The 23,115-nt window shown below is 39.5% G+C and overlaps 1 protein-coding gene across 1 annotated transcript; it reads right to left on the bottom strand.

Annotated features, from left to right (window-relative positions):
• Window positions 1-1,110: 1,110 nt before the first annotated feature.
• Window positions 1,111-22,077, bottom strand: ZPLD1 (zona pellucida like domain containing 1; the record flags this gene model as incomplete). Its single annotated transcript, XM_084271231.1, has 10 exons — window positions 21,969-22,077; window positions 16,601-16,821; window positions 13,346-13,527; window positions 12,626-12,698; window positions 9,419-9,516; window positions 8,717-8,797; window positions 7,712-7,883; window positions 6,207-6,315; window positions 3,226-3,255; window positions 1,111-1,286 (listed from the first exon to the last, which is right to left on the bottom strand). The coding sequence occupies exons 1-10, from the start codon at window positions 22,072-22,074 to the stop codon at window positions 1,111-1,113; spliced, it is 1,248 nt and encodes a 415-aa protein (XP_084127357.1). The 5' UTR covers window positions 22,075-22,077.
• Between the last annotated feature and the right edge of the window lie 1,038 nt (window positions 22,078-23,115).

Raw genomic sequence — 23,115 nt, 5'->3', positions numbered from 1 at the left:
AGCAGCGTAGTACTGCTTGCAGCCTGCTATCCTTCTAGTTGCCCTCATCCATGCAGTGAAGAGGTCTAACCCATGCAGAAGGTCTGCTAGAGAAAATAGTGTTGATCTACAACTCTTCCTGTAGGAAGGAAAGCCCTGTGTGAGAACTGCAGAACTGGGGCAAAATTGGCCCTTACTAATTTTAATATTAATGACAGCTTTACACAGCTGCCAAATTGTGCTCCAAACATAATTTTGTATGAGGGAAGTTTGGGCATTACTTGTTTATATTGGCTTCCCTTTTCAAGGAGTCAGGGGAAGAGGAATACTTTTCCCCCCTGTAGCAGTTCCCAGGATAGAATTTGACTGAAGGCTGCAGATGCGACAGTTCCATAAGGAATTAGCTTTCTGCTGAGCATTAGTTAGATTTAAAGCTCTCACTGATTCTCACTCAATGATTTTCTTGGAAAAAAAAGTTCTTCCACCTCAAGAACCGCAGCACTGTTCCCTGGGACCAACTGCAGTTTGCTTTAAGCCATCTACCTCAAAGGTACCTAGCCAAACGATGTCCTTCACATGGTATCACCACAAATCAGTGGGTATATCTAGGAAAACATTTCCAATTTAATAATAAGCAAAAGTCATTTATTATAAGTCTCTCTGGGGTTATTTTTTGCCAAGACAAGTGAAAACAAGTTCCTCCTGAGACACAATTGTTTTTTTCAAATTTGTGAAAAGTACCACGACAAAATAGAAGCGATCCTCATCTTAGTAGGTGTTAATGAACTCATGAATGTTTCTGTCAGGTTGTGTATAAGAATGGCATACTTGGTTCTTGCCTTCAGCATTTTCAGCTTGGAGACCTTACTGAGAAGCTGGAGACACAAGCTCTATTGTCAGCACACCCATGGGCATAACATCATACAGTCTGATCACAAACACAATTGAGAGTCTCATAACTTTCTAGGATTGTTAACAATATCGCTGCTGCTTACCTACATGTCACCTAGCAAATCTGCAAGTAGAGAATAGCTAGAATAGAAGCTGGATACAGTTGGAGTGTTGCCTTAGTATTTTTTTCATGGAGGAGAATGGCAACTCCAGAGAAAAAGTGCAAGTAAATAATCACTTTCAGTTGAAAACTGGGTTTCGGATGCCACTCAAAACTGAACTGCTAGGCCACTTTCTGTGCAGAAGAGTTAGGGAGCATACAAAAAGGAAGATGCTTGTGATTCCTAGGATGACAACGCCTGAAATCAGTGCGCTGGTGACTGGGTTCAGCTGGAAAGGAGGTCCGTTTGTGTGAGCTGCAAGGAGAACAAAACCACACAGGTAAGGTCTGGATAGAATCTCTCAGCAGTGCCAAGCATTTTTGTCTTCCCATTGCATCACCCTATATACAGAACAATTATAATGAAAGGACTGAAACAGTATTTCAGATTGAGCGCCTGCCTACTGAAGTTCATCTAAGTATACTTTGAAAACAGTTATTAGTTCTTTCAATACCCATCACACTGGGGAATAAAGACAGTAAGAATACTCCCTCATATGCTAGTGACCAGCCTTGACCTGTGCTATTTAAGGCAAGACTATCACTGACCAAGAACCATCAAGCCAGAGGTATAAGGATTTGTAGTCTAACCAAGTTAACGGAAGGTTTTTCTACCCTAATATCATCATCCAAATCTCAATTCAAATGTTATACAAATCCTTAGCAAGCATATCTGGCACGAGGTATCTAAACTACTCTAAGCGTGATATATGCTTTTGCAGGAGGCTTCTTAACATGTTTAGCCATTCTCAAAGAGAAAAGGTAATCTGTATTTACTATTTAGTGTAGCTCAACAGAATGTTCATGGACTAATTCTTGGATACTGGAATACACACACACAGCTGGTACCATCTTTTCCAGGAGGAGGGAGAAAAAAACCCAGCAAATAAAATACATTCGAGTGGTAGGTGCCACTCAAAGTACCCACGTGTTTGCTTAAGAGCTGTGGTTGCCATTACCAGGGCTGGAGAGTGAGGTGAAATGACAACACAGCTTCTACATGGGAAACCAGACTGCTCCCAGGAGCAGCCACCTGCCCTCAATGTCATCAATTCCTCCTTCCTCACCAAAGCAGGAAAATGGTCAGCTCTGTTGATCAAGTTGCCCTCTCCTTCTCAAGGCTGTGCTGCCTTCTGACCTTACTTGTCTTTACTATAGCAGTAATCCCACCTCACTCTACCTCTAACACCCTCTCCACTGGGACAGCAACAGGCACAGGAAAATCTGTTGCTCTGGGATGGAAAAAGGCAGCAGCTTCTTTCGTTGGGTGGGAAGGAAAGGTGCCTTTAACACTGCGAACTCTGTGTGCCAAATGAAGAATTTGCTTATTTACTTTTTATTATTAATCTTTTAATGATATCCATGGGTAAGATCACACCAGGGAGCAATTAATTACAGAAAGAACTTTGTTTACATAGCAGGAAAGAAAAGTAGGCATATTTATATAACCTAAATTGAGAAAAGAAGGGAACAAGTAGTATTAGAGTTCAGAGGACAGGACAGGTTGCTTGTGCCACTCAGTCCTGTTATTAACAAGAGGTGGAATGACCCAGTGGCCAGTCTTGAGTTTACCTTGACCATACTTTTAGTCATTAGCTGCTCCTCATTATCAGCAGTAACAGACAGGCAGAAACAAGTCCTTCAAGTACCCAAAGGAGAAGCAACGTAAAACTTAGAGACCTGATCTCCCCTGCAGCCTATTTCCTTCAGTAGCACTGGCAGACCACAAGTTCTATCCCAGCTTATCCATAGGCCATTGTGTGGTTAAATGCCAGGAGAACAGGGGCTGAAGCAGAGATCTTCTGACTTTGAGCTGTGAACTGAGCTGGTCTGCACCATAATAAACATTTTGCTGATCTACTCCTGGCATGGCACAAGCAGATTTTACTGCTTAAGTCCAATTTTGCACCTGGCAGTCGTAATATTCCCTCTGCATCATATGTCATAGCAGCAGAGTTTCATTTCATTTCCATCACAGGAAGTGGAAGTTGCTGTGCTGTGGGGCTGGGTACACAAATGAAACTGAGCATTCCAGATCTGCCAATTGATCTCTTTAGAGCACGTCAGTATTGACTCATTTAAATGACTAAAACAATTTTGGAAAACCACATCCCAATTCCCAATCAAAATGGTTCATCTCAGCTCTGTTTCACTCACACCCTCTTTTGTGCATCTTGAGATTCCAATTAACTTACCAAGCTGTGAATTGTTGGTTGGAGTCTCATCTGTATAAAACAAAACCAAATGCATTATATTTTACAAATACCTCTGCCTACCTACTCCCCCCACCCTTTCTTGCAACACAAAAGCCAATAGTCCTAACTTTATGTTCAAAGCATATCAGCTATACTTCCAGTACTGAATAGTAGCTTTTAACATCTCCAGTAGAATAAAGGCAACAACATTAAAAATGGACTAATGTAATATAATTAATGCAAACATGCCATTCTGAAGGTACGTAGCATCTGGGGCAAAAAACCCAAAACCTAAAAAACCCCACCAAACATGCCCCTCAGTGCAGGAACCTCTTAATTGAAAATGAGGCCAGTTCTAGTCTGTTCCTCAATAAAAATACAGCCATAAAATCTGCATTGTACAGAAGTACCTTCACTGCTAATCATATCACAGGAAGAAATGTATAGGAAAAAATTAACCTGAATTTTCCAAAGAATGACATTGGTGATCATAAATGACTACAAAAACAACCCTTTCTCATGCTCACCTTGCTCTTGACAGCTACACAGTGGCATTACATTCAGGGAAACATTTGTGTTTTGTCTTCAGGGTTTTACTTACCATTGTCCATCTCAGAACTGTATTTCTTTTCACTGTTTCTACTTTTTTGTACAATTTGTAAGCACAGCTCACGTATACATTTGTTTTGAGCAGCTGTCTTCTAAGCTTAAGTGAGACATCCATCAAAAGCTATACAATTTCACCTTCACAAGTAGGTACCTGCTTTGTTTCTATACACAGAGACTAAAACATTTTCTTCCATGTATGTCTCCTGTAATGACTTATTTTAGATTAACAAACCAGTATAAAGTTTCTCTGAACAGGAGAAGGGCCATTACTCATTTGCAGTACCACTACTCACTCCCTATCAAGGTAGCAGCATAAACTGCTCTTACCAGAGCAACTGCTGACTAGAGTAATGGGGGAGACCTGGCTAACTTGGGGTACCTCCACAGAGGTGCACAGGACCAGCCCTGGGACAGATGCAGCACCAACCTAAATGAGGGAAGCGAGGGGCTGCACATCCCACGCAACCACCGATGTAGCAGTGGGATAAGTACTATGTGAGTCAGGTGCAGCAGGTTTGATGGTACCAAAGCTGGACCAGAGCTGGCTTTGAAAATAAAGTGCCTCCATGCAGCATCACACCAGAGTAAGCCAGCACCACAATCCAACTCCTCACCCAAACACAGATATTTCTGTTCAAGCTCTCTCATGACCTTCTGCCTTTCCTTTTCCTTTATCTTTTCTTTTCTTGAGTATTCACAAACCTCACATTTTTAATGCATTTATTTTCACAGTGGGAATGGACAGTGGAAGGAAATACTAATTTCCTCTTTTTGGTCCAGAAGGAAAAGCAAAGTGCAAGTCAGATTAAGTGACTTGCCCAATGCCACTGTGGAAATCCATGGCAGAGTTCAAAACTGAATGCATTTTTTTCAGACTACTTCCCATCAAACCATCATTCTGCCAGCAGGTGTGGGATGCTTCAAAGACATACTGTGGAGATGCAGAAATACATCTAAAGTAAAAAACTTTAGCCACATCTCAAGTAGAAGATACTCCAAAAAATTTTTTTTTCCCTTTCCAGCCTTATTCATGTTTTCATTTTATAAAAACACCTCAGCAATTGTCAAGAATTTATAAAATAATTCATCCTTTCTTTGAGGTCATTAAACATGGGTGGACAGATCTTTATGCAGTATTTAAAGCTGGGTTTTTAATTGTAAAAAAAGCATTCACAGCCTTTGAATCATAAACTACATTACCTAACAGGGGTAGCTCATAGAACAAGCTTTATCTAGTTTCCATTCCCTGCCGAAGGCAGCGCTTCTCTAGCACACATGTGTGTGATTGTGCTCATTTGCCATAAATAGTCACATATGAAACTTTGAAGTTAGTTCTTTTCCCTTTTTCTTGACTAATGGGCTACCACCAACTCAACTGGGACGATGTGTAATGCAGAACAAAAATACACATTTTCATTGCAGAAACACTGCTTATACCAGAGAGCATTTGTTCCAAAAAATGGTCTCTTGCTAGACAGTTCCCAATTGTGGAGGGTCAGTTGCTCTCTCTTGTGTATGTTGCTACAAGCACTTTGCACATAAAGAAGAATTTTATTCTCAAGTGCTTCAATTATTTTTCCTAGGCAAGATTCAGTCCTGATCTCAGCTTCCTAAATCTATGACCACTGAAATCAGTTGCTCAATTGCAACTACTTATAAATATCTGTAAATAGGATTTCTTAAACATTTCTCACATGTTCTTTTGACATTATTTTGTCACCAGCAGTCAGTAACTATTTTCTGATACTGCAGGTTGCATTTAGAGATGCTTTTAAAAAAAAAGCCAAAACACTTTGGCAATAAAAATTGAAATCATGGAATTTTCAACCTGGATTTGAGAGAGTAGATTTTGCACCACTCTGTTTAGAATTTGCAGTGTGTTTGTCCTACTACTTTCTTATAGCTGAAAGGCTGAGCATAGCATGCATTAATTTTATGCAGCACTTCGATAAAAACCCCACAGGTAAAGCTGGAAGAAATGGTGAATAGAAAGTGACAGTGAATATTCATTAGCTGCCCAAATTAAATTGCAACACTGAACAGGGTACCTTAAATTCCATTATCATCAGTGAAATCTGACCAAAAAAATAGAAGTGAACCCACTGGCTGTGGGCTTTTATAACAGTCTTATATGCATAACAGTATCCCACAGTGTTTTTAATGGGGTAGGGAGGAAGCATGTGAGGCAGGCAGAAACATTAGCTCAAAATTTCTACCAAAGACTCCAACAGTAGGGGGAAAAAAATGCCAACAAACTCACGGAGAATTCACCCTTCCTCTAAGTCACTGCAAATTTATATTAAACAGCAAAAAATTTCCCCCCATATTTCTGAAGTTTCAACAGTCCACAGAAAAAGTTTGCTCATTCCTACCACTTCTTGTAATGATAGGGCCAGCAGAGATTACAGCATTGCCAGATGTGCTCTGAGGGCTCCAAGTTGTCCTCCCACCAGCGTCTCTTCTTTCTCTGTTACTGCAAATCTGAGTGGTTAATCAAAACAATCACAGTTTCAGAGTGGAACGAAATTATTACCCTTCTGTGCTTCCTGCTTTAATGTAAACTCTTTTATAAGCAATACTACAACTTTGATTTTATTTCTTAGTATGCATTAAATTACTTTGCAATAAAACCCGCTGCAATATTCCCTAGAAGTGTATCTTATAAATGCCTGGCTTCCTGTTGTATTTTTCCTCACTTCGTTTACAGAACTACATTGCTGTTGTGTACAAGATGCATCTTATAGTATATTAAATTTTCAGTAGTTAATTTCCCAAAGCTTTGTTTACAGACAGTTTTCCCCAACAAATACGTTTTGCTTGACTGGAGAGAGATAACATACTACAGTCCCTACTCTAGCAAGTTTCTCAGGTTAAGTTCATGCTTTTTTCCAGGGAATGCTAAACAGCAATGACCCAAGTTAAAACACTCCCCAGTGCTCTGCCATCTGGAATCCATTTTTAACATGACTAACTTGTCTTTGACACCTTAATCTTGAGTACTCAAGTACACTTCAACCATTTCTTTAATTTCACCTTCTCCTGAAGGAACTTAAAAAACCTCAGAACATAAATTCTCATTAGAAAAAAAGAATTATTTAAAAGTGTAACATAAAAATATGAAACAATGTACAAAGTGTCAGAAGCATACTGAACTTATGGCATTTTAAAATTCTAAATAGGAAGTCATTTAGTAGGAAGCAATACTGCATTCTGAAGACATCATCACAGAATATTATGGCTTTATATGTTTGTTTCAATTGCCAAAATATAGTCGTTGCTCCTGACACTGTTAAAATGAAATAATTTAATTGACACAACTTCAAGAACTTCAAAACAGCAGTTCCCAAATTATAAGGGAGGTGGTAATAAGGTACAGGGATGTAGGGAGTTGGGTTTTTTTTACTGTCAGAAACACTTTTGAATTCGCTTTGTCAGTATAACTGCACTTGCTATGGCTTTAAGTTTTCCATAAATTCTATTCTAAGATATTCACGTTCATCCACTGTGATTGTGGATTCCTTCTTTCTTAGTGATTATACCAACAATATTAGCTCTGAAGCTGTTACAGAAATGTGACTTTGAAAAAATGAATTAAGGACCAAAAGGCAGAGAGGCCATTTCTCACATGTTCAACTACCTGTGTTTTGCATGTCTAGTATTATTTTATCTCCAAATGAGAACATTCATTGCCCTAACTCTTCAGCAGTTGTTTTACATCCCTTCAGACACAAAAGAAACCCCACTTTTACTTCACACTCTACAGGTCACCTTCATTCTGTTCCACTCAAACTTCCACAGCATTTGGATGCAGAATGACTCCAACATGCCTAATTTCTATCCAGATAATTAACAGCGACTTCCATCCACTGAAACTTACTGGCACAAGAAAGGGACAGTCGTCTGCTCTGCACAGCTTTGTCACGCAGTGAAGGAAGACCGTAGACATCTTCTGGTTCTTGTGCTTCACAAAGCGAAACACCTCGAACGAAAACCGGCCCATTTGGCTCTTGCCATTTTCAATTATGGTTGTCTGCGGGTCCTTGTCACAGCTAGTTTTTGTAGAGAAGATTAAAACTAGGATGAGCAGCTGTATGATCAGCATTTTGAAGCTGTTAGCTGAAAATAACTTGAGCAACAATTTCAGTGCTTTAGCTCCTTAGGAAAGAACGCAGCGCCCTGACGTCCAACGTGGGCAGCCACAGTCTGCCCGTTAGGCTGTACGGTCCTGTGCTGAAATGCATTCCTACAAAACCACGATGTTTTGTTTTCCATCATCCCAGCTATAACCAAGGTATCATTTAATTCCAGTGCCCAAAGAAGCTTGGGACCTGATGCAAAAAGTAATCAGGTATACTAACCATTACAGACAGGTAACTCCAAATGAAGACTGTACCTCTCCAGCAACTATCACTGATAAAATTTCATCTGAGATACTGCCAAGATGATTTTCAAAGTTCCAATTCAAATAAATGGTATTACTGAGAGCAGCAGCAGAGCCTCTATTTATCTTTAATCATTTGCTTAACTGCCTTGCCCAATTGGAGTCTGTGATGCTTTATATTACTGTCATTCACCACAAGGGTACCTTTGGTAAAACAAAGGCCAGTTTAGACATTCAGCTTGGGTTCTTGTGGTATCTCTAGGGGGGACATTTTAGGTATATGTTTTTCTACCTTCATAATTCTTATGACTGCACTTGCTGCTATGTTTATGTTCACAAACAAGATTAAGTTCTGACGTTTTATCTGTAAGCCCAGCACTTGGTCCTCCCTGCTAATATTGCTCAGAATTTCCAGGCAGTTTAGAACACCCCTACTGGAGAGATTTAGAATTGCTTTTTAAAGGGAGGACCGACAAAACACGGGGTTTGCACGGGACATACCTGAAAAAAAGATCGTATCGAAGATCATCACTAGGATTACCAGATGGCGTGGTGTAACAGTAGTCCATCAGAACATTCCACCTGCACAGGGAGCAAAGTGATAGATGAGGGGAACTGGCAGTGTTAGAGTAGGGGTGGAGGGTGAGTGAGAGAAGATTTAGAGACAGTACAGGCAAGTGTACAAACTGATAATGCAGGCTGTTACATCAAAGGTGAGTTACTGTATTTAGCAGGTCAGGTACAAGTCATCCTGCATTCTCAATATATCATCTGTTTCTTCCCACAACTTACAAAACTGAACAGCAACACCACAGCAGCAGAGCTATACAAAACAAACCATTTGGTTTCGTGCCAGTCAACCACCATGCCAAACCCCTGCGGTACACCTCCTCCCAGAAGTCATGGCCACACAGTACTAGAAATCAAAACTACCCCATTTCTTTTAAAAGCCCAGGAGTTCCTCACTTGGTCTTACAGTGGCCCTTTCTTAAACAGCAGCAATATAGGATTTAAAGTATAATTCCGGAAAGTTTTCATATTGAGGACAGCAGGAAGATATGCATTCACCACCCAGTATCAAACATCAACCAGTATTTTCAAATACAAAAGCAAAGGGAAAGACAGTTGCTTCAAAGTCAGAAAAATTCAGAACACCAAGAGCTGAATAGCAAGCAAGACAAGAAATAACATCCTTTATGGTACCTGCCATCAAGGTTGGTTGCTCTTACAGCTGCATATATCTTGGTTTTTAATGGCAAGCCTGTACTTGGAATAAGGAGCTGCTGGCTGTAGGTTGAATCCTGAAAAACAAACATTGCCTCAGTGTACCAGAAATCCCACCGTAACAACTCATCTGCACCCACAGACTGACATCCCAGCTAGTTTTCCCAACTTCTACATAGGACAGTAATTTACTTTGTCTTCTGCAGGGAAGAAATAAAAAGCAGTGCTAGAGCTCTTGCCTACAAGTGTGCCTCTAAAGATCAGTAATGCTTGACTGACCTTGTCCTATGCATCTATTTTGGGCAATCTATTTATGATTTTATGAAGTGGTTGGCCTGATTAAAGAAAAGGTATAGTTCACCAACACCTCACTGTATCTCCCAGCAACTACAGGCAAACATAGCAGCTACTGTAGTTTCCTACAGGAAACTTTTCACAGCATACCCTTTCCTAGAAAAGGCTGTTAATGGTATTTGATTTAGCAGAGATAGCAACACCACCAGTTTTTATATATCTTAAGCTGCAGTCTTAGAGAATAGGCACATTCTATTATCCAAAATGCAGTTTGTATGGAAGCTGACTTGAAGTCTTCAAGTAACATTATCATTAAAGTATTTAAAAAATGCTGTTTCCAGAAAGGTGTATATAACACAGAAGTTGGGAATTCCCCATATACTACTACACGGATACAACTGTTTTATTGGTTACTTGTTCAGAGGCTGAACCATTAATGTCACTTTAGCAGCAATGCCATGAAACAGGTCTGAGTGACAGATGTTAATTCAGCATATCAAAACGCACTTAGGGGCAGCATCACCTGTGTCAAATAGGTTGCAAATCTATAAAGCACAAGGACTCAGCATGTTGAGACCTCTTGTGAGGGGGTCAAAAAACTCAATACATAAGAAAAATTCTGTTAAACAGAATTTTGACCAGGTTCAGCATGGCAAGCAAGACCAAGAGCAGCAGCTGACAGCAACAAGAAGGATTAAAAAGGGAAGTATTTTTTCAGAGACAGCAATACCAACATTCACAGTGTGCACAATATTCAATCTTGGCAACATCAGAGGCCTTGGGAGGTACACATGCACATGCCAACCATCTCTGCAGCATACACACAGCAAGTCCTTGAGGATCCATTCACGTGAGATAAAGTAAGTTTGTCGTCTTTAAAAGGAATTACACATTTCTCTAATAGGCAGTTCTGTCATTTTGCAACATTGTTTAAAAGTCTACAGTAAGTCCCTCACTATTACATTCCACACTTGTTCTTTTTTAAAAAATAATAGTTTTTATTCATTTAGACATTTACAGGAGGGCCTAAAAGCACATAGCCACTTAGGCTCTGTAAAACCCATAAAATGTTCTGCTATTAAACTCCCTTGTGTACCATAATGGTTCCTCTTGTCTTTCTTAACACTAGCACACGGCAACACTGCAAAGTAAATGTAAACATCACCTTGTGAGTGAATACTGAAGTGGGCTGAAAAGATGAAGAGCCAAAGTTAGGAAATAACAATAAGCTCAAGTCTGAAAATACAGTTGCACACAGTCAAGAGCCACATCTGTACAGAACCCCTCACCAACACAGGTGGACAGGAGCCTCAAGGCCAATTCCAAAGCCAGGACTCTCAAGCAGGGACCAAGTGAGCCCAGAGGATCAGAGCTCACAAGATCACCCATGTCCCAAGAGGCCGTCCCAACCTGACAGGCAACGGACAAGCCCTCTCTGTGTGTACACCTGCTGTAGGATGTGAACCATCAGAGTACAACCATCGCTTGACCCTGCCAGCCCTAGCAGGGTTATTCATGCAAGTGCTACTCACTAGAGTAGCAGGACCAAAGTCGGAAGGATAAGACACCGCTGTTCATGGTCAACTTGTAAACTCACTGGGGTAGGAAGGGTGAAAGCCCAGCTTGGTGTGTGATATTTGAGGAAGAAAAGGTGCTCAGAACAAGCACCCATAGCATTTATACCTGCCTGTGCAGAACTGGGCCCTGAAAGACAGCAAACGTGGTGGCCAGTGCTTGTCCTGTTTGAGAACTCTGGCTACCCTCACCCTGTCCCATCTTTTTGGTCACAGGTTTATTTAGAAATGAGAAAAGGACAATCTGCATTTTAACAGATAGGTAGTTATTTGAAGCTTTTCTCTGTCAAACAAACATGGACATTTATTTTTTTTTTAGCATGCCTTTGGAAAATGTCCTGTTACAATATTTATAGCTCATTATGTTCAAAGCATAAAGCATTGACTTTTAAATCAGTTGCATGAATTATAATTCAGCGTCACGATGGCATGAATAATAATGCAAAAAAATTGCATTCATAATTTACAAAAATGTTGCTCGATAGATTGAAAAATTGATATTTAAATCGGGTCTTTAAAATGTATGAATAAAAATTTTAATCAACACAAAAATATCATTTCAAAGATTAATGCTGTTAAGTAGAGGTCCGCGCATTTTTCACATTTTACTGTCACCATCCGTATTTACATAGCAAAACCTTGTACAATAATGCATATTCAAGTTATATTATCTAAAACATATGGAAGAAGTGTGAGTTGAAACCCTTAACATCTTGAAAGCCCACACAATGCGATAACAAGTGTGGTGGGCTATGGACTTGGATCAAATCCCATGTCCTTCACGCCAATTACAGATGATCAAAACACTGTGAAGAGGCTTGAACACAAAAATACCCCAACAAAAGTGTGACAGATTTTTGCTAAGGGAAGAGGGTCTAGAATATTTTTATAGAATTCTATGAAGCATTCTCTGTATCAATACAATGTACCTACACATACACACACACATTATAGAAATATACACACACTTGTGCGTGTGCATAATAAACACAACCACAACAATGCACTCTGGAGCATGACTGTTGTAACAACTGATTATTTACATGGCACCACAACCTGAAAGCCAAGAGCTGTAAATTAAGGAACTGTATAAATACAGGACAAGACCACCACATATGTCCTCAAAGACAAACAAAAAGGAGAAGGGAGCATGGAGATGAAAGACACACGGATGAAAGGCCTGCTTCTTCAGAGGAGGAGTGAGAAGGGAATAGCAAACAATGAAGAGACTGTATATTGTGCCCTGCTAATCCAGTTTGCACCCACATAGTGCAGAGGTGGATTTAGACCAAGTCATACTGCTGTGTTTTATACTCACATTGTAAAGCAACAAATTCAAAGTGCTGATAAATGTACCGTTATTCTCTCTTACAGAAATAGCAGCTGATGACCTACAACAGAACCAGAAACCAAAAAACATAATGAAGAAAGGTATCTTACTTTTGTGCTTTCACACTGCAGAGCTTTTTATCATTAAAAAACTCGAGCCATGTCACAAGGTGTTAATTTACATATTTTGGTTATAAACTTCAGAAATAGGAATTTATAGTGGAAGCACTGACAGAACCTCAACTATGTGGAAAACAATAGACACAAAACACGAATCAAAAATAATTAGGAAAGAGGCAAAGTGACAAAAAAGGAACCCACTCTTCATGATGTAGAAGGTTTACCCATTGAAATGGTTTCTCTTGCACTCTATATTCACACGCTTACAAACTATTTCAGGAAGAATTTTCATTTTTTTGCTGATATACGTTTGTCATCAGAACATCTACATTTTCAGGGAAGTTTTACTTTATCTAAGGCCCTCTTCATAAAGTGTTCTCTCATTCAACAACTCTAGACAATTTTGTTTTCCTTTGCATCTTCTTTCAGTGGTTTTTCCTTTCCCTTTACTCTTGCACAGCTAAAATCAACACGTTGACAATACTACTATGGCATGGGTATATTTATGTGTGTTTATGCATATATGGACATACATATGGGCTTACATAAACATGGGTATGAAACACATACAAACGAAAAGCACACTTACGAAGCAAGCTGGGTATTGTTAACCAAGTACTCCAGTGGATAGCTACAGCTAAATTTGTACAGAAGCCCAGGCAAATAGCTGATAATCGTTGGTGGGTCTGGTGTATCAATATAGCCTGAAACATTACCTATCTGTACCACTGAGGTATTTCCATAAGCATTGATACCTCGAGCTGAGGATACCTATTGAGGGAGACAGAAAACAACTATTAATCAGAAAGTTAATTGGGAAACAAAAGATACCCAAGGACATTGAAGCTGTAAAGCCCATCATTTACCTAGTGACAGCTTTAGGAAATCTTTCTAAAAATTGATTTAGGTTAATAACATGTTCTATTTTTCACCTCCCCAAAATCGTGCACATAGAGTTCACAAGGGATATCCCTGTTGTTAAAACACAAACGTCAACAACATTTGAAAAATCCTGGTGAACCCTGGAAGCACTCTTTTGTTGTAGGTACTTTTTCTTCTGAGCATTCTCAGTGAATTCACATGACTTACTGGGAAAAGCTGAAGGAATTTTCCTACCACAGTTCAAAAAACATTAGCTTAAAATTAATTTCTATATGCAATAAAGTCAATGCATAAGCCGTTTCATTCACACAAACAATACTGTCAGTCCTGAGTTTTCTTTTTGACATGTGAAAACCAATGCAGTTTATAACAGTTTATAAGCAGACAACAAACCAAACAGCTGAACTTCAAGTCTGTGTTTCTGTCTACGTAACTCATCTCAACCTAAACTGTAAATCACGTGCAGAGAAACACTGTCAGAATTGCATGAGCTGAAAGGTGCCACAACCTTAATGCCAATGCAACCTTCATAACCTGGACACATGCTGTCCTGCGTTGCTCAGGCTCACAGAGACTGCAGAGCCAGCAATAGCTCCTCAGAAAACCCAAGAACACCCTTTCCTCCTGTTAGCAGCCCAGTCCCATCCCCCCTTGTAGTTACTGCTCTGAATGAGGGGGTGGTTTGAAAACAGCAGGTAAGTGTCACAAATTATTTTCCCAGCTGGCACATACACAACAGCACTGGACTTCCACTGTTTTCTATAACTGTATTAGCAAAACAGTTGCTTTCAGCAGTTTTAGAAGACACAAGTTGATTAAAGACACATTCCAGTATGGAAGAATCATCTCTAGGTGTGCATGAGTTATAACGCTTTCCTCTAAGTAGCACAGGGTAGACAGTGGGTATTTTGGTTCCTCCTGCTACAGCAAAACCAGCTAGAAGACAGATGCAGCCATACACTTTGCCAACAGCATACCCAACCATTTGCCAAATGGCAGAAAACTACAAAAAAAAAATATCCATTTTCCTAGGATCTATTCCTTGCCTAACAGCACAGGCTAGAGCAGTAAGGTAGTATAGCTAACTGTAGCTCTAGCTTCCTCACCACCCCACCCCCCAAAAAGCAAAGACTTGTGTCTGCCATATTACAGACAGACCAAGGTTTTACCCAAGTTCTGCCTGAACTGTTGTCTTTCCTTTACTTCCATTGAAAATTTAGTTTGAATGTCTTTATTGTGAAACACAGTCAAGAAATGGGTGGGATTGTACTACTCCAGTGTGGGGAACATAACAAAAATGCTCCTTACTCCTTTATCCTCTTTTCTTTGTGGCAGAGCACACAAACTGAAAGAAGACCGGGGAATTTTTGGCTATATTTTTAACAGCTGCTACTTTATCTTTATATCCTGTACAGCCTTGTGGGGGGCTTCATGGGGAGCTCCAATTATTTGGATTTACCAGACTGGTTTTTGTTTGGGTTTTGTAATTTTTGTGGGGTTTTTTTAAACATCAAGCTCTTAGAGTTATAATCACGTAGCAGGTTCAGGGAGTTTACAATGGGAGCAACTCCACAGGAATAGGAAAAAGTTGCCTTCCTGGCAAATTCTTCCGCTGCAAGTCATGGAGGTGTTACAGCTTTTCAGGGAAATGGGAAAAGAGAATCTTGAACTTGCTGAACTGCTTTTTGTTGAAATTTTAAAAGAAAACTCGGACTAAGACAAATAGGTCACAGAGCACATGGAACATTACAGCTCAGTTTCACAAAATTATTAGCAACCAAAAACAGTGGGTTTGCTATAACAACTGGCAGGTATCATTATGTGCAAGTATGAACTCCACACAGAATATAAGACCTCAAAGTAATATATTTTTTACACTTAGCTTTTATTCATAGATACTTTGATTCAAGTCATCACCACTTGTACAGTATGATATACACACAAACTGTACAACTATCCTCTTCCTTGGTCTAGAAGGTTTGAGACCTTGCTTCCTCTCCCTCCCCCCAGCTTCTTTCACAGTGTTAGGCAGCTTGATTGAAGGGAAATAAAGTCTACTGGTAACAAAACAGACTTCAAAGCCAGCTTCTGGATGAGATCCTGGTTCCAAAATCTCACCCACAGCTAAGGATTAGATTTAGTGATTAGCTCTACAAATACGTGCATTATCCATGCACAAAACAGCAACATAAAATGTGGACACTGACGTTTCCACCATCAGGCAAAAAACCATTACATGGAGGGCCTGTGCACCAAGAGAGCAAAGCTGAACTTTGGTTTCACATCTCTGCTTTTCCATCATTAACCGAGCACATGGGTTAAAGAGCCTTTTGTGTGTGTGTGAAATGCTTGAAAACTTCTGCTTGTTGCCAAGCAGTTCCATATTGAGCTGAGATCTTCCAAGGAGGTGCAAGACCTTAAGGCACTGCTAGTAGGGCTGTTTACTGCAGGTTGGGCCCTCTGGCCAGGCTATCTCTCCAGAGATACTCAGTCGCTGCCTTATCATCAAACATAGAAGATCAATCAGTCAAGCAAGCCCCTCTCTTATGAGATCACAGTAGTACGTACCCAGCCTATAACTTATCTAACCCACACTTAAAAATGTTTTGCTTTTGTTTTCCAGGTGGGTGTTTGAAAAGCTTCAGCAAAGTTTAAAGCATGTTCAGCAGGAGTTTTAAAAATAGCTTGAAAAAAAAAAATCTCATTTTCCACTGACAAATAAATTAAAAATCAAAAAGATCCTTTCTAATCAGAGGATAAATGTTTGTACCACCTCATCTTCTCATTAGTAATGAAGACTACAAATATCCAACTTTCCAAGCTTTTCCTTGGTGTGTGCAATTGCTAGCTTGGCAAGACAATGTAAACGTTATCTGTAAAAGGTACAATGATGTCAAGGCCATTCGACTTAATCCTATGCAATAAACAGTCATGCCACAATTTCACCTTGACCTTGTCTTACCACTAAAGTGTTTCCACAGGATTCCAAAGTACTGAGATTGATGATGAAAATGACCACTGCTGGAAAGGTGTTGTTATTGATGAAACCCCTGCAGTGGGCATCCCCATGTTTCCCGTTCAGCGCCAGGTCCGTCTCAGAATAACCAGAGAAGAGAACTGTGCAAAAATTTATCTTCATAGTAATTGTCTGTACTCCACAGAAAACATTGATATCTCGTTCAGCTGCAAGAAAAATACAGGGAAAAACACTGTAAGATGCATTTCCACTAATCTCCATATAATTATCATAGCTGTTTGTCTAGTGGTGTAACTTCTGATCAAATCAATTTTCAGACCCCAGTCACAGCAAAATACTGAAATATAAAAGGTCAGTACTGCCTTATTCTGAAGATCAGATTTGACTCTACAGTGTCACTAAAGAGAAAAATATGGTAACAGTCTACCACACAATATTTGAAAATTCCCCAGCAAATCAGCAGCATATTCATAAACTGAAGCAATGCAGAGTTGAAAACAGCAAGAGGTTAAATATTTGGAGTCAGATTAAACAGCCACCCTTCCAGAACAGAAATTTCCAATGATTTCTGAGAAACTCCAGAGGCCTGGTTCTGCCTTCCAGCCCACTCTGGTATGGAAGTCGGGTGTATTTGTCTGCAGTACTCTTTGTATGAGACTGCAGTCTGAGGCTGTGCAGACTTTGAAGCACAATCAACAGTATATCAGAGTAATTTATTATGTTATCTTTAAACTTAGGGTTTGGATTTTTTTTTAAAGAATCATCAAATTTAGCTTTAATGGAAAATCAGTTGGCTCTTGAAAGACAGTGATCGATACTACAGTGTCTTGCAATCTTTCATTCTGTACATTATGACAATACAAAAAAACCCTAGAAAACAGAACTTGTGGCAACTGATCAGCTTTTGAACATTAAAAAACCCAACAAAACCTACTGGATAAACACGACCTTTTATTCAACAGTTCTGAAGATTTTATATACTTGAACAGAAAAGCATCAGGTGAGGATATAGGCACAGGCAACAGTCTGGTTTGCTTTAGAGCTATAACATCGCTTTTCTGTAAGCTCTTCTCTCCCTGTAGATATCCAGGGGGTTATTTTGGTTTTCTCCCCAGCGCTTTACAAAAAGACATGCTGCCTTGTGTTAAACACAGGCATTACTCCTTTATATAACAACTCATTTATTACATCTGCTTAAAGATTAAGTGCTATTAAAAATTGCAGAACAACTTCAGTCAATACTATACCATTAAGCCTGCTGAAATGAATTGTTTCACTGCATTGTCACAACAGAGAGGAAATGAAATCTCCATTACAATGAACTAGCTCTTCCCCCATGGTACAGGAGCACAAGCAGTTTAATTTAGACAGCTTTAATGGTGGCTTTAAAGCCAAAACAATCAAATGCAGGAAATAACAGGCTGAACTCAGTCCTCAGCTAATGTGGTGATAACTGTTACTCACTGGGTGTAAATTTGGGCAGAAAGGTATTGGAGGCAAGACAGGAGTTGAAGTGATTTGGCATGGAATTCTCCCGGTTTGTACATACACATAATTCCACTAACATAACACACAAGGATCCAGCAGCAGCATGCCTTGGTATTGACTACATGAGGACTGTTATGATCCATTTAAAGGGTATACTAAGGTAGAAGGAACAGAGCAAAAAGGCAAATGGCAAAGTGCATCTTTACATTTATTTGGACCAATGCACAAACAGGCAAATAGTAACAAATTACAGGGTGCAATATAAAGTAGCTCAGTAATGTCATAACTCACTTAAGGCTTTTAAAAAGTAGGATATTACTTTACCTGTTAAGGCACCATTACCACTTGCAAAATTTGACAGTAAGGGAAAAGAGATCACACAATACAAAAACAACCTTTGTCCTATACAGGAGGATAAATGACCTTTCCAGGCTGAACCTTTTCTGGCCACTACTTTACAAGGAAATATTGATGCCAAATGAGTCCATTCTGAAATTAAAAGAACATTATTTGTTCAGAAATTAATCTGAAAGCAGGTGCAAACACATTTAATGTTCCTTCAGATGCTAAATGTCTAGCTCACTCCTTGTGAATTTAGAAAGATAAATATTATTCCTATACAGGAATACGTTTAAACAAAAATATTATTTGCATTCCTTCAGTAAAAGCTTTTGGTTTTCTGAGCAAGAGAGGAGCAATGGTTTGAAGGTTAGGTCATCCAGCTAATGGGGCCTGAAAAATAATGACCTCTTTGTCACAGAGTTTCCATACAGGCAAAGCACTTGGCCTCTGACCCAAATCACTACCTGCCTATAGTCAACAGCACTCAGAGGGGTGACTCACGCAGAACAGTCAAGCTCAAAAGGTGCACAGATACTACAGCAACAGAGACCATCTTGAATCTAGGACAGACCCGTGGCAACATGAGCCAAATGCTGGCAGCATCACTGCCCGCTTCTGCTTTGGTAGCCTTCCACACGCTGAGCAGACAGGGGAAGAAACTGTCGAGGACAAAGAGTTTGCCACAGGACACCGCTGACAGAAGCCATTCTAGCAAGAGAAGCATGCAAAGAGATTTATAGTTCAAACCCAGTTCCTCTGCAGGAGCCTCCTCTGTGATCAAATCGCTGTTTTGATACTGAATTAAAATTCACAGTGCATGTGAAAAAGCTGCAATATTTTCTTAGCTTCTTTTAACTTCTCGATATGCACTTATAGCAAAAGCCCCCCAAATAAAAATCTGTGTTTCCCATCTGAAGATGGCCAGATTGCTCTGTCTCCATCCCCCAGAAGCCTTCCAAAAGCTATGCTTTACTGCAATGCAGAACTACAGCTTTTTTCCTCCAGGCAACTGTCTGAAGGACAGCAGGATCTGACCTTATTACATACTCTCTAGAGTACATCTTGCTTTTGGTATAAAACGTCATAGAATTTTCAGTCTACCAAAAGTGGGTTGGTTTTTTTTCATTCATCCCTGCTGACTATTGCATACCTACACTCTAAAACAAACCCTCAAACTGCAGAAACAAAAGTTCTGCCTGATTATTTATCGTCCTATTTATGCAGCACCGTCCCTATGCAAGAGTCACCTAAGCAATGAATGATAAAAGCACAAACAAATGAAAAATAGATGAGTTCCAAGGCTCTTTAGGAAGACTTAATTTCTCATCTTTCCTAAAGACAACTTCTTTTCTTCACAGAATTTAAAGAAGAGCAGACCACTTCAAACCCCAACAGTTTCTTTGGTATCTGCACAGCACAGACCTCAGCGAGAAAGTCCATTTTTACCCCAGGTTTGGAATTTCAGGTTGAAATAATGAAGAGTTCCTCTGTGGAACAAATAAGGAACAGAAAGTCCCGTCCATAACCATGCCCTGCAAGCAGTATCTCAGCTTGGAGGATGCTCATTTTGAAACATTCTCCATTTTGACAGCCCTCTCTCAGCACTCCCCTTACATTTGAACCCTCAAGGCAGTGAAGCCAGCAGCCTCAAAGCCACTGCCTTAGCCAAGCACTGAGGAAACAAGTGCAGCAAGAGCAAGCCCCTTCTCTCCACAGAGGCTCCTTCACCCGTCTCCCGGGGTTCTTGAACTCAGACAACAAAGCTCCAGCAGACTTACTCAGCTCCACTAGCCCCAGCCCATTACATGGCAGTTTTGGGACAAATAGTTTTCTGGTTTTTACCTCTATTCCTCTATTTCAAATGCACTGCTAAAGAAGCAGAATTTTTTTCCCTCTTAGGTCTCAAAGTCAACACTAAGACTGTTGATTAAATTCCAACCTTTGAATCTTTACTGATCACAGACAAGAAAGAGCAGGACTTTACTTTCAGCTTGGAGTGATTAGCATTTATTTTAAAAAAATCTGTTTGCTTGTAACCTGAACAAATTTTCTCCCAAGTGCCTGAGATTTGGCAGACATGGAATCTGAGATGACTCTTTTTTATGAGGCAGAACAGCAAGTAGCCCCTAAATACCCACAATAATAACTGGATTCAATTCATGGGTGTCACATTGCAAATATAAAAACTTGTCACAGGACTAGTGCAAAAAACGACCAGAAAAAAAAAATAACTGAAAGCACAGAAAGAGGTATCTAAACTTCCCCCAAGTCGCTGCAATCCTCTCCAGAAGCCTGAAACAGAAAAACAGTTAGATGAAAACCCATGAAATGCAGATCTGAAGCAGGTGGGTGCTATTCAGCCATGCTTTTGAGGCAAGCCTGTAACACTTTTACCTGAGAAGGGGAATACAGAAGCAGTTTGGGAAATATTCAGCTGAACATTGATTTTTGTCAGGGATGAAGACAATATATTTGACCTTCCTTACATGTCTTATTTCTCCGCTTTTCATATTCATATCAATTAAGTGAGAAAGGATCAAACCCACTGTTGCTCTTTATGTCAACAAAGCACCTAGCAGTGCGGTGGTAACACAGGAAACAAACTGACTGTAGGCTTTCTGCTGACTTAAGTTTAATAAAAGAGCTGATCCTTCCTGAAAAAAATAATAATCAAAACTATTATTATTCAGAAAGCAACAACACTGAAAGGTATTACAGAGTAATACTATAGAGTTTATCACTACATTGTTCAAATTCAATAGCAACCTCAGAAACACAGTATGTGAGTGCACCAGTGTTCACAGCTTTTTTTTTTAGTATTATTACTCTGTCCAACAAAACTGAGGCAGGAAAGATAAGCAAGGTAACAAAGACTAAAAACATTCTTTATCTGAGTAAACCCTGATACATGTATCATTAATGCTGAAATTTCATTTCTATTCCTCATTAAGAGCTCCAGACATCTGATGTCTGCAGAACAATGTAATTTGTGAGTGTATATCATACACAGATACATCCTATTGCTTCAACTCTCTCCAACTGCTCAGGTTGAAGTGAGGCTCTCAATTTTGCCAGCAACTTCATTTTGTTCAAAAATAGAAATATATTACTTTTATTTCATTTAAAGAACAGAATTATATCATTTTACTCAGATAAAACATGAAAGAAAACCCAGTTAGAAGTTTCAGACTCTTAAATCTATAGAGATCATTTGGCACAAGACAACCTCTGGTGAATTTCTTGGACAGGATAGAGCTCTGGCAAAAGCAGGTCAAAACCTACTGATGGGAGGGGAGTTGTATTCATTACTACTCAGCTGAATTTGACCCACTGTGCAATTAAGAAGAAAGTAAAGCGCAACATTAGAGGAGTTTCATTGTCACAGAGATAGTTAATGCTCATTTAATGTGGAGTCCTACCCGCAAGCTTCAGACAGATTTAAAGTTCTGTATTTAAAAATAAGCACCACTTTGAACCAAGACAATAAAGAAACCATTAGAAAAAAAGTCTATTAAACACTTACCAGGAAACCTGCTATGGAGGTTAGCATCACAGTTGTATCCATTGAACTGAGCAGTCACTGAAAGCACTTTAATCGTCAGCAGGAGCAGTAACCATACCTGTTCCATTGCAAAACCTAGCAAAACATTAGGTGGTTATTACAAACATCTGTTCAATGCACTAAAGATGCTCACTGCAGACATTTAACCACTTGGGAGGTGATGGTCTCCAGCAAAGGATCTGGGGATAAAGCTCACAAGCTTATGGGAAAGAGGCCACAGGCAGCAGAGCCCCATCCTCTACTTCTGAGTAATCTGTAATTTCTATTATCTTCTACAGTTTTTAATCAGAACTTGTGGTGAAAAGAGATACTTCGGGGATGATGTTTAAAAAAATAGAAAAAAATCACTAATATATATTGACAGGTTAGGATTGCTTAAATATTTTAAACTCCAACAGCTTTTTTGACATTTCAGTGTAAAAATTGAGAAAGACATCTTGGAACAATAGTTTTATTTAAGCCAAGTCCTTGAAAACCGTGCAGCTAAGTGGCTTACTGAGCAATTCTCAAGCTCAAGGTCTTAGAATAAAAATCAGTCCATATCTATTTGCCAAAAATCTGTTCTTTGAAGCTTGCATACAATTGCTTTAAGCTTATGTACAGAGTTGGCACAGCCACTTGTATCTACTTGAATTGTATCTGGCAACCAGACTAGGACATCAGAACACATGAATTACTAGTGTCTTGAGTAATTATTCCTCTTAGGAGGAAATCTCCAAGATGTAATACCTGTGGTATTTAGGGAAAAAAAAAGTCTAATTCATGCTTTTGTCAAAAATATCCCAAAATATTAGACTTTTGTCCATAAATCCAAGTGTTCCTGGTTGTTGGGTTATGGTGTTTGTTTTTAATTTTTTACATTTTGTAATCCTAGAAAATGCCTCTGCTGATATGGCCCTCAAACAAGGCAATGCTCTCCATTCCCCTAGACAGGAAAGAAGCAAAACTATAAGATTTAGGAGGTTTGCTTTCTCTAAGACTCTAGATACAGAGATGCCGATCATCACCTTTCTCCAAGTGGACATGAAAGAACACTTATAAACTCCATAGATGCAGCACACCAAAATGCAGCTGAGAAGAGCTGGCAACAGCACACAGAGAGAACATT

Source organism: Gallinula chloropus (genome assembly GCF_964237585.1).
Source record: "Gallinula chloropus genome assembly, chromosome: 1".
NCBI classification, from domain to species: Eukaryota; Metazoa; Chordata; class Aves; order Gruiformes; family Rallidae; genus Gallinula; species Gallinula chloropus.
Note: the sequence above shows the minus strand (reverse complement) of the source record. Positions and strands in the feature narration are given on the sequence as shown.